The sequence below is a fragment of the Salarias fasciatus genome, unplaced genomic scaffold, assembly GCF_902148845.1.
Source record: "Salarias fasciatus unplaced genomic scaffold, fSalaFa1.1, whole genome shotgun sequence".
Lineage (NCBI taxonomy): Eukaryota > Metazoa > Chordata > Actinopteri > Blenniiformes > Blenniidae > Salarias > Salarias fasciatus.
The window spans coordinates 61,437-72,541 of NW_021941395.1; the positions used below are offsets into that span (position 1 = coordinate 61,437).

Consider the following 11,105-nt stretch of genomic DNA (forward strand, 5'->3'; position numbering starts at 1 on the left):
TGCAATGAAGATAAATACTGAAAAACATGAAATCAAATTTTGATTTTGTTCGCCTCAGCGTAATTTGTCCAAAGGATAAACTGATGCATAAAGCATGAACGCTACTGTGTCCTGATCTTAACCGATTAGGAAATTGATTAAATTAAAAGAAAAAAAAATAGAATTAAATCTTAAATATAATTGTATGAAGCTGTTTTCTACCAAATTAAACTTCATGTATTTCTCATAAACCTCTGTGATGTGAAGCTTCCAAGCAAGACCCACAGTCGGGTTCAGTCAGGTTTTAAGAGACGGCTACATAATGATGCAATAGAAAATTATTCATATTTTGTATTGTGAAGTCCAGTTTTAACTAAAAAAAACCTCAACATTTCAAATCAACACTAGCCACCGGAATGAAGTCATCTCATAGAAATATGCACACATGGAGAATTTAAGAGTCTTTATTCATCTATTAATCACTTTTTACAAAATTCACATGGGTGTCCGGGGTGCGGCTCTGGAGGGGGTCTCTACCCCGCTGAGTCCGCTCAGCTCACAGTCACGTGTCGCCATCAGAGGCCGTCTGGAAGTCAATGAAACATGGCGACAAGTGCTGCTCTCGCCCTGAAAGACCAACTGTGTCGACGGAGGCGAAGTTCCCCCGGATTCAAACAGAAATGTAGAAAAGTGTCTCGTTTGATCTCTGAGGAAAATGAGAGCTGATGTCTGAATGGAAAACTAAAATCGGTGATGACATGACGCTCATGACAAACTGTACGATTCCAAGTCTAAAAGAGCTGCAGCGGCCGGTGATCGTTGCGCGCTTCATGCAGAACTTGCGCGAGCTGCATCCCAAACTAAGAGCCGCGATAAAAATCTTTGTGGCGGTGTTGGAGAACCGTGCTGCCTCGCGGAAGAGGGAGCCTGCTTGATGGAGACGGACCAACAGAGAAAAAAAAGGCAGAAGAGAAGGATGCGAGTGGCGAAAAGCAGACTCGGAAACGGGACGGGCCTTTGTTTCAGCTCTGACGACGCCACTCGCTCCATCCGCTGAACGACGAGAGTCCGCCCCGTCGTCTCACGCGACGCCGGGCTCAGATGGCGTCTTCGGGCGAGACCGGGTTGTCCTGCGGTGGAGGGAGGGGCTGCCGGGGAGGGGGAGGACCCATGGGATGAGGCGGGAGCCCATCGGAAGGAGGGGGGTGTCGCATGGGGGCGCCGAAGGGAGGCATATGAGGGTGAGGAGGGAAGCGAGGGGGGAGCATCATTCCTGGAGGAGGGGCCCACGCTGCAGGCAGAGGGAGGAAGAGGAGTTACACTGCTGACATCTGCTGGTGGAACGGTGTGAAACACCGCTGCAGTGTCTTACTTGGCATGATGGGAGGGGCCCCCGGAACCCGGGGAGGGTAGAAGTCGGACGGGGGCGGGGGTCCGTAGGGGGCTCTCCGAGGAAAGGGTCCATCCATGGGGCCCATTGGGGGTCCTGGAGGTGGGGGGCCACCCATCCGGGGATCGGATTCTGGGGGAGTCCTCCGCTCGCCAGGACCAGACTGTTGACACACACACACACACACACACACAGGGTTGTTTTACACTAACACACACACGCAGACGCAAACACACAGAAACACATCTCACCTCTCTGTGTTCCTGCTCAGGAGCTCCGAGGCTGTTTTCTCTGTAGGGGCCGTCTGAAAGAACAAACACTCAGCAAGTGAGCCGCAGTGAGGAAAGAGACGACACGACGCCTGAGAGCCGCCACTGACTCACCTGCCAGGTCCACAGGGTGAGGCGGTCCCGGGGGGAAACCCCTCGGGAGAAGTGGGCCTGGAGGAGGTAAAAGGCCCATGGCTCCTGGATGAGGAGGGGGTCTCCTGTACATGGGACCACCGGGGTCTGGAAACATGTAGCCTGTGACAGACGGGAAACACAGATCATGCACAGGTGAAAACAGATCGAATCTCCACTGCAAGACTGATGTTTTAAGAAGTCATAGGCGTGACACTGTGGGTATGAAGGTAATTAAAGGGTTAAAATCCAGAGGAAGCACAATGGCGATGCTGCCTGTGAAAGTAAACTCAAGTGTGTGTTGAATCCAGACGTTCTCTCCGGGATCTCTTGATGTGTGACTGGATACATTATTGACAGACAACTGGAGTCTGCAGTGTCACATTCAAGATGAGTGCAGCATTCACATGCATAGTATGACTGATGCCTTCTGTTTTTTTTCACCTGGTAAACACATCAATCTCCCCAATGTCCGCTTCCCACGGGCGATCATTAGAGCCGTTTAATGCATTAACGGCTGTATGGGTGTGTTCACACTGAGCAGGTTTGGGTGGATTGACACACTTGGCCTGCATGACTCATCTGTGGGAGAGTGAATGCCTGATCTGGACCTCTGTCACATTTCCACTGGCGTCTCGCGAGCAGAGGAACTCTTCTGCTGCTCACCTGGTAAAAATCCCACACGCGCCACTTATTTACATGAGCCGTGTGAGCTGGATCAGCCTGCCATCCGCCGCAGGCGTGAACACACCCTAACTCAAACCCCCGCTGAAAGACACTGTTGATCTTCCTAAGCACAATCAAGATGCACATGCATTAAGATAATAACTGTTGAGTGGTTGATGATGAAGCAGAAATGCAACTTTGCCACATGCAGATCCCTTCACGAAGCCCGAACATTCTTTTTTATGTTTTTTTTTTTTTAAACAGCTCAAATCTGACATTGCTTTACAGTGCAGCTGCAAGGAGCATCGAGAATTTTAATGCCTGCTGCAACGGTCACAACTTCTGAGAGCTGGAAAACTCAGACAACTTACCTGCTAAAGCTGGAGATCAACCTGAGGAAATGTCATTTCTGACAGGTTGTGACTGTGTAAGCGTTTACCACAAGATTCATGTAACCTCTGTCTTTTTTGATGTTGCGTATGTGCACGCACCTGGGGGGCCGAGAGGCCCTGGTGGTCCGAGAGGCCCTGGGGGTCCTGGTGGCGGTCCCCTCCGATCCCATGTGGGTGAGATGGAGCCGCTGTCTGAGTGGGGGCCTCCACTACGCTCCATCTCCCCTTGGCCACCTGGGGGCTCCCCTGGACCGCGGGGCACTGGGGAGAAGAGGAGCGATGACGGAGCGCCACACAGACAGGGGAGGTGGGCGACGTGACAGAAAGGAAGAAAAAGAGGGAGGGGAAACCCAATTTCCAAAGATTGATTATAGAAAGAGCAGCAACATCAGGTCCCAGACGGCGTCATTCGGCCAGAGAGGTTCAGTCCGAGCACAGAAACGGCTTTACATCTGATTTTTTTTTTCCATTTGTACATTCCAGGTTGCAGAGAGCATGCTAGCACAGAGCATGCTGCGGCATGTCTCATGCAACGTCATCTGCTCATTACCAACATGCTTCATATGTCCACTGCATTAATGAACCCAGAGAAAGTGTGGAGGTTTTGTAAAGTCAATCATTAAAATGAAGAGAACACAATCTGTTCGTGAGAGAGTGGTGATTCTGCTGGAAATAACACGTTAGAGGAGAAAAGCCAAAACTGTCTACATGACAAAAAGGATAAGGAGAAGAATGGCTTGTATAACAGTTTGGCATTTGATGTTTTACCTCGAGGGGAGAGTCTTGGAGGGGGTCCTTCCATGAGCGTAGGAGGAGAAAGGAAAGGTCGGGTCTCAGATGCGGGTCGGCCCAGAGGAGAAGGTCCGTATGGAGACCGCTCGCCTGGAGATAAACAGGAAAGCCGTTAGAGCGAAACCGAGGAAAATACTGCTTTCACTACATCTGCACTGCCCCAACCGTCCTCTCCAGGACACAGAAAGGAAATTATATTAGATGATATTTTCTTCTCCTATTTTATCTTTCTATTTGCACCAAAGAGTTATTTTTTTAATTTCGTTGTACATATATGATGACAATAGAGGCATTGTAATTCTAATTTGAATAGAACTGGCATTTGTAAGTTGCCTAAAGGTTAATAAGATTAGATGTGTGTACCTCGGAATGGCAGAGGTCGAGCTAGGCTGTTCAAGGCGTATGGATCTTTGTCGAGTGCATCCAATTTGAACTGCGTATCCGTCAGCCTGTAAACAAACATTTAGGTTAAAGTTTGATCAACAACTTGGGACGTCAAACTTCAAAGAAATGGCGCCACCATTGTCCCTACTGGAAACTTCACCACGCAGCACAAAGACAGCTTCATTTCATCTCACGAGTTTGTTCAATAACAGAGGTAACAGAGAATTCGGGGAAAGTAATTCAGAATTAATGCATCCTGCCTAGTTGAAGCTGTTCAGGCTGCTGATGGGAAAGAGATTTTCTTGTCAAACTTTTGGTTTCTCAGTACAAACTGAGCATTGTTACAGCACCATAGCTACTCCAAAGCCTTCAGATCATAGATAGCCAACAAATCAGCAGTGACTCTAATACTCCAGTGAGAATATGGAGAGAAATCTGAGCGAAGTGTTTCCAGCAGCATGTTAACTTGATGACATGTGAAGGAAACAAACATCATTATGAATCAACCTGCTACGACCAACGTCTACATATAATTGATAACAAAGCAATGGGGACGAGATGATTCTTGAGCTCACTTCTGCCTGAGGAGGGCGTTCTCTCTCCTGATGTCTGCCAGCTCTCTGTCGGCTGCTCGAGCTGCCAGCTGGAGGTCACAATCAGGAACAGGAAGTGGACACAGATACAGATACAGCTCAGTGGGTTTACAGAGTGGGAGGTATTGTTATGGCTGACTGTGGAGTTTTACCAACCCAGTTATTATGAGCCTTCTTCTCATGCGCCGACATCTGAGTCTGGTAGGACTGTTTGGTTTTCTCCAATTCGTCCTCCATCTCTAAAGCCCGTTGCCTGAAACGAAGCAGACGAGAGTGTGTGTGCAGAATCGCCTCACAAAGCTTTCACTGTTTCAAACTGGCGATGAGTCCGTGGAAGAAGCAGCTACCTGTAGTTGTTGAGTTCCTCCATCGCCATCGCAATGTTTTTGTCTGCTTTGTTTAGTTTCTCCTCCTTCTGCAGACGCTCCTTCTCTTCCACCGTCAACAGTCTGCAGACAACACTCGTCAACACCCTTCCAAAATCTCTTAGCGGTCTTGGTGAAATCGATACACGCGTGTTCGCCTCTACCTGTGCAGCTTGAGCTCGTTCTCCTGGTACATTTCTGTCATAATCTGGAGTTTCTGTTGTAACCGCTGAACCTAAACACATAAAAAGTAAAGCACAAATCATCAAAGTCAAACAGCTGTAAGATCACTGTGCAGGGCTGAGCCACGCATCAATGCTATATGATATAACTGTGTCAGATGGTTTTCTTTTTAGATTTTGAATATAATATTATTGAGATTTGATATAAAAAAATAGTCTGCTGCTGATTTGCTCTCAAGTGCGTAATGATTACACATCGGCTGTAACTGTAAAATGGGAATTTGATGCAAAAACAGAAAAAAACTTTTTTACAGTCATTTATTTCCTTGGCACAATCAAAAAAGAATAAAAAATTAGAATCTTCAACAATATAAAACCTAGTAATTGTTTTATTGTGTTAAATTTCATGGAGCCTTTAAAAGCTCTTTCACAGCAATGCTGCTGAGGGCCATCTGTTTCCAATTTCTACAGAGCATAATCAGGACTTAATTGTCAGGATTGTTATTGGTGATGCATAACAGAAGCACAAATAAAAAGCTCCACTTAAGCTTTGCAGTTTAACAGTGCAAATACTGGCAGCCTGGTTTAGTTCGACTCAGCTGAGAACAGATTACAGCTACACATTAAAAGCACTGATAGAAATGCTTAATTAGTGATATCCACGTGTTTGGGTCAAGGTAATACAGACTTAATGAAACGTTACACACATAGTAGAGCTATTGAAGAACTTTGACTGTATTTCATAGACGTAATGATTCAACTTATAACTTGACCTGCGATATGAACAGATTTCAATAGCATAGTTGAAATGGGCTACCTGCTCTGAGTAGTGCTCAGTGTCAGACTGTAGTGACAGTTTCTCATTCTCCAGGTCCTTCATGGCCACTTGAGGGAAAAACAAAAACACATCAACGCGCATCAGAATGATGATAATTATCCAATCAAAACTCAAACTTGCTGTTCTGAGTCCATGAAGTTCACGAAAACAGTATCCAGAGCACAGATGGCTTACCTTGAAGGTCTTCTTTAGCTTTGACTTCATCATTCAGTTTGGCGAACACTCGATCTTTATCTTCATCCACTGACTTGAGATCTGCATTGAGCTACACACAGATAAAGAAAACCTATTAGAGGTCTGCATGGGACTACAATAAACTCAAACGTTCAGTTCATTTTCTTGATGTACCTTAGCAGCATAAATGAGTTTCTGGACTTTCTGCAGATGACCTTGCGTGTCGGTTACAGTCCCACTTCCATTTGCATCTTCCTTTCCTGCGGTGCCGTTGCTGGTTTCCGTCTCTTCTTCCTCAAGATCTGAATCCCAAGCTTTCATGCTCAGTAGTCGATCAGTCAGGGACTGGAAGTGCAGAAAATATTCATAACACTAAAATATGTAGAAACACCAGGAATTCTGGATCCAACAAGTCTCTTATTTTCAAATGAAATGACTTAATCTATTCTAGTTGAGTCTAGTTGTTTAATTTCCTCTATTTGAGTAAATGATACAAAAAAACATTATGACCAGTATTTGAGAACATAATCTTCACAGAATAAGAACTGATCACAGTTAACGCACCTTTATGCGTTCATCCTTGTTAGTCACATCCTGCAGCATTGCGCTGTGGGCGACCTCACACCTCCTCATCTCTGCCTCCAGCTCGCTCACTCTTTCGGCCCAACCCTCAACCTGCTGCTTCAACTGGAGGAAAATAAGACGGGAGGAAATGAACTAATGGGGTCAGGATAGAGTGAAGACAGCAACACAGATTTGGTAGAGTGCTTCGATACACTGAATAGAGCAGTATGGTAAGAAATGTTTCGAAACCTTTTAGTTTTAGACAACAACAAAACTGTGTGTGCAGCCTCATACCTGAGCGTTGCTCTCGTGAAGCAGAGTGTTCTCCTCTCCAGCTGTGTCCAGGTTCCTCTCTAGCCGGTCGCTATTCATACTGTAAACTTTCACAGTGGTTTGTGCCTGGACGGCAGACAGGCAGCCATTACTTTATATAAAAGCTACAGAGGAGGAGGAAGTAAAGAAAAGTGAGTGTAAAAAGGCGGGGGAGTGTACCTGTTCATCCTGCGAATGCAGGTCTTTGATTTCCTCCTCAAGTGTTTTCATGCTCTCCTCAAGCGCTGTTATCTGCAGTGGGAGACAAAACACTGACTGTCAGGATTGCGTCACAATGGCAATGTCTCTATGAACAGAGTTAATCATACTGCCTCTCTGCTCTTAATAGCAGCTTGCAAGTGTTTACCTGTTTTTCCTGCTCTGTCCTGTGTTCTCTCTGCAAGTCCAGTTGATCCTTCAGTGTTTTCAGATCAGTCTCCAGCTCTTTGTTAGCATTTGCTAAATGTTGGGTTTTGGCCTGAAGTTCACAAGATGAGTCACAAAAAACAAAACTTACTTTCACTAACTGAAAGTCAAAGTCAGTGAAAAGCAAATATTAGCAAACTTACAAGACATACATACAATGGTGCCTGTCAATTAAATTCTGATGAATTGGACCAAAGAGTTGGAGTCATATTGTGCAATATATGCAGCTGTTTTGCAGCAGGTTTGGTTATATCTTTTGTTTTAAAAATGACAATGTGAGAGTGAAATGAGTAAGCCTAAATGTGATTGCTTCTTTTGTTGTTGCCCAACTTTTGCCCACACAAACCTCAGTACAAGTGTCAACATTGGCAAGTCTACATACACAAAGACAGGATGTGGCAGATCCTGAACTCATCACCTTTGTGCAGCATATCGCTACAGGGGGTGAAACGGTTTTTGCATTTGCATTGCAATGCAAGAAAATCTGTACAGTAGTGTTTAAAAAAAAAACAACATTTTTTACAAACTTTGTCAAATTGAAAATTAATTTATAATTACACAATAAACTGAATATTCTAGGGATGGAAGTACAAGTTAAACTCCTGGAGAACAGTAAAACAATTAGGAAAAACTTACAAAAAACAAACTTTCATCCTTACCTCTAACTGTTCTGTCTTTTGACTCTGGGCTAAGACACCGCTGTCCTTCAGGGAGTTCTCCAAATCATCATACTGCCAATCATAAAGAGAGAAATGTCACAATAAGACCATGACACCTACATTTTGTTCAGGTTGTGATAACAATTAACCATTTCCCTTTCTGATTCTGCAACTGCTGTTTCATACACAAGCTGTCTCTGTTCATTACACCAGTTCAACAATTAGCTCCGACTCTGACCAGCGAGTAGAAACCAACCTCTTGTTTATGCTGGCTGAGAGTCTCAAGAACTTTACACTTCTCATCCAGGAGCTGTGCAACCTGTTGAGCCATCCACCTCTCTCGGCCTGAAAAAGAGGGAATAGAAATCTATTGGGCACATTTTCATGAATTTCTGGAAGAGTTTTATTTTACTGTCCAGTATTAGATACAATGATGAGTCTTGCATATATTTGATCAAGCAATGGCCAGTAACAACTTACTGCGATACATTCTGCTCTTGACCTGTGTGGAAATAACAAAGCAAACATGAGAACGTGATCAGTGAAGACAGCGACAGGTTGAAAAACTTGTTCAAAGTATTTATCCTCACCGAGAAATAACATCGACAGGTGAATAACAGCACTGTCACCAGCCCCACCACACTGGTGAAGATGACCGGTTCCCATGGCAGCCCGTACAAGTCCGGTCCAGGTCTTAAGTCGTCCGGCAGTGCAGAGACCACCTGAACAAAATGACACCTGCAAGTTCACTCCCATTTCATTGAGTGAAGTGATTCTCGATGGACATCAGGTTTACCTTAAATTATTCAAACATGTTCAATAATTTGCAAAAACATACAACTCAAAGTTGTGGAACAGTTTCAGAAAAATGGTTAACACTTTAAAGATCCAACTACACACAGTACATAGCATCATCTAATCATTCAGAGCTGAACAGACAGCGTTATGGACATCCCACACCTTAAACCAACAGAAAGCATATGGTACATCATAAACAGAAAAACTTTAAACAAAGAAGCAATAAAGATTCTGAATCAGATAAGAATGAGACAGCATCATTCCAGATCTCTTCTTCGCACTACTGAGAAAACCTCTCAGCAGTGAGAAGAAGATATCTAGAATGATGCTGTCTCATTCTTATCTGATGCAGAATGGCAGACAGCGGTCAAAGGAATGATGGAACAGGGCCATGTCCCACCTTTCAAAATTCCAACTGACATCCAATTCACAATCACATTTAAATTACATAATATCTCAGCTTAAAATGAGAGAAAAAAAAAGACTAGTATCTTTGTCTTACGGTAAATAAAATGACGTTTTGGAAATGATATCATTATAGCATCGTTTTCCTAATGTAGACATTGAGCAAACCTTTTTGAGTTGAGTTTCTGTCGCTATCAAATCAATGTCAAAGGAATGTGAAAGAAAAGAAGCAAAAATACTTTAGATTTCCCTTTTCACATTCATCCATCCACATTAAAGTGCTGTGGGGAGCTGGTAGGAGGTCAGGGGTCTTGCTTAGGAAGCCACAGTGGTGACCTGTCCACTATGGGAATTGAACCTGTGCACTCTCACGGATGTAAACACTATCCCAACTATTACAATGAGAACTAAACACACTGACAAAAAAATACATATAATGAAACATAACAGCTCGAACACCAAGCAGCTGGATTCCGCTGACTTGCGGTCACCTACCAGACATATTTCATAAAAAAGTTGCGATAAATTCTTCTTTTTTAAAACTGATCTTGCAGTGTTTTATATTTGGTCGAGGAACCAATGATCGTAAACAGTCTAAAAGGTTTTACAACACACAGTTCACATAATATTTAACCCACTAATCGCAACTCATCCAGTGCCGAGGGAATATACCGAATACCGCAATTGCTTCTCTGAACCAACGAAACGTAAAAAAATGGAACTGCATCTTTTTCGACAACAACGTTATTATCAATTAGCAGGCTAACTATAACTAGCTAACAGTAAGGGCAATGACAAAGTTGTTTAAAAATACCACTTCCAATGTCAACATATTTCTGACAGCTGGCCCAGTCGTTACCACATACGCAGTTACAAACGAGAGGAACACAGTTATGATAATAAGTAGCAATAATAAATAAAAAATCGTGGAGTTTCGGTTATCTGAGAGCCTGTTGTGTCATTTGGGGAAATGCTAGCAAAACCTGCCACATATAACATACATCCTTCACTTTCTCCACGGCGATACTGTAGTACGTCTCCGCCGCCGCCTGAAAGTCCGCCGCTTTGCTGGCCATTTGGTCACTGCCCGCATGTTCCGCCATTTCCAGACTATTTCATTTGTGTAGATTTTTAGTTATTCTTTTATTTATAACGAGGAGACGCCGGAGCCGCGTCACTCGGGTTAGCGGCGATTTCACATCCTTTTCACAACACTGACGCTACAGACGATACCACTTTGTGGGGAGGAAGGAGAGATGATTTAATCTCTCAGCAATGTTGGGTTATTTACTCTATTCAATATAACACCACTTGTATATCCTAATTATTACGCGTTACGCGTTTAAAGGATGAAACCGGACATATGCGTTGTTTTGAGGACTTCACACGAACGGGATCACCCTACTGTTGGTGCAAATGGTTTAGTCGCAACGTCACCAATAGTAGAACGCCACACTGGCGGATCTGAGCGCTTTTAGTGCGACACCGAGAGAAACAGGTGTCAACAAAGTGGAGGTGTTTCACTTGTTTGACCTTTAACCATTAACAGTTTCCTTCACCAAACCAACTTGCACCAACATCCAATCAAATTAGAATGAACAAGATGCACAAGATCGACAGATCGCGCAAGTACAGACGTATGCGATTGATAGATTGCGAGCATTGCATGCTGATTTGTATTGGTAAAATGCCTAGCGCGATCTTTGCATCGGATCTTTGCACATATAACGGATCCTTATGAGAGGCAAATACTCCAAAAGCACTTTACTTATTCATCATGGCCAT

At 44.0% G+C, this 11,105-nt stretch overlaps 1 protein-coding gene across 1 annotated transcript; it reads right to left on the reverse strand.

Annotated features, from left to right (window-relative positions):
* Positions 1–433: 433 nt before the first annotated feature.
* On the reverse strand, positions 434–10,517 carry LOC115385629 (melanoma inhibitory activity protein 2-like). The gene is made up of 23 exons (XM_030087700.1): positions 10,322–10,517; positions 8,708–8,839; positions 8,598–8,619; positions 8,374–8,462; positions 8,118–8,189; positions 7,400–7,510; positions 7,213–7,284; positions 7,015–7,119; positions 6,721–6,843; positions 6,331–6,501; positions 6,157–6,247; positions 5,962–6,029; positions 5,127–5,197; positions 4,945–5,046; positions 4,754–4,850; positions 4,580–4,647; positions 3,984–4,069; positions 3,597–3,710; positions 2,928–3,089; positions 1,753–1,893; positions 1,621–1,673; positions 1,352–1,532; positions 434–1,270 (listed from the first exon to the last, which is right to left on the reverse strand). Exons 1-23 carry the CDS (start codon positions 10,421–10,423, stop codon positions 1,077–1,079), a joined length of 2,427 nt encoding a protein of 808 aa, XP_029943560.1. The 5' UTR covers positions 10,424–10,517; the 3' UTR covers positions 434–1,076.
* Between the last annotated feature and the right edge of the window lie 588 nt (positions 10,518–11,105).

Bases quoted from the DNA above. Each gene is read 5' to 3' on its own strand.
- LOC115385629 (XM_030087700.1), bottom strand. From the start codon at position 10,423: ATGGCGGAACATGCGGGCAGTGACCAAATGGCCAGCAAAGCGGCGGAC. The intron at 8,620-8,707 runs GTGAGGATAAAT...ATTTCCACACAG, and splicing joins CCTGTCGATGTTATTTCTCG to GTCAAGAGCAGAATGTATCG. The intron at 8,190-8,373 runs GTTGGTTTCTAC...TATGATTGGCAG, and splicing joins TCAGCCAGCATAAACAAGAG to TATGATGATTTGGAGAACTC.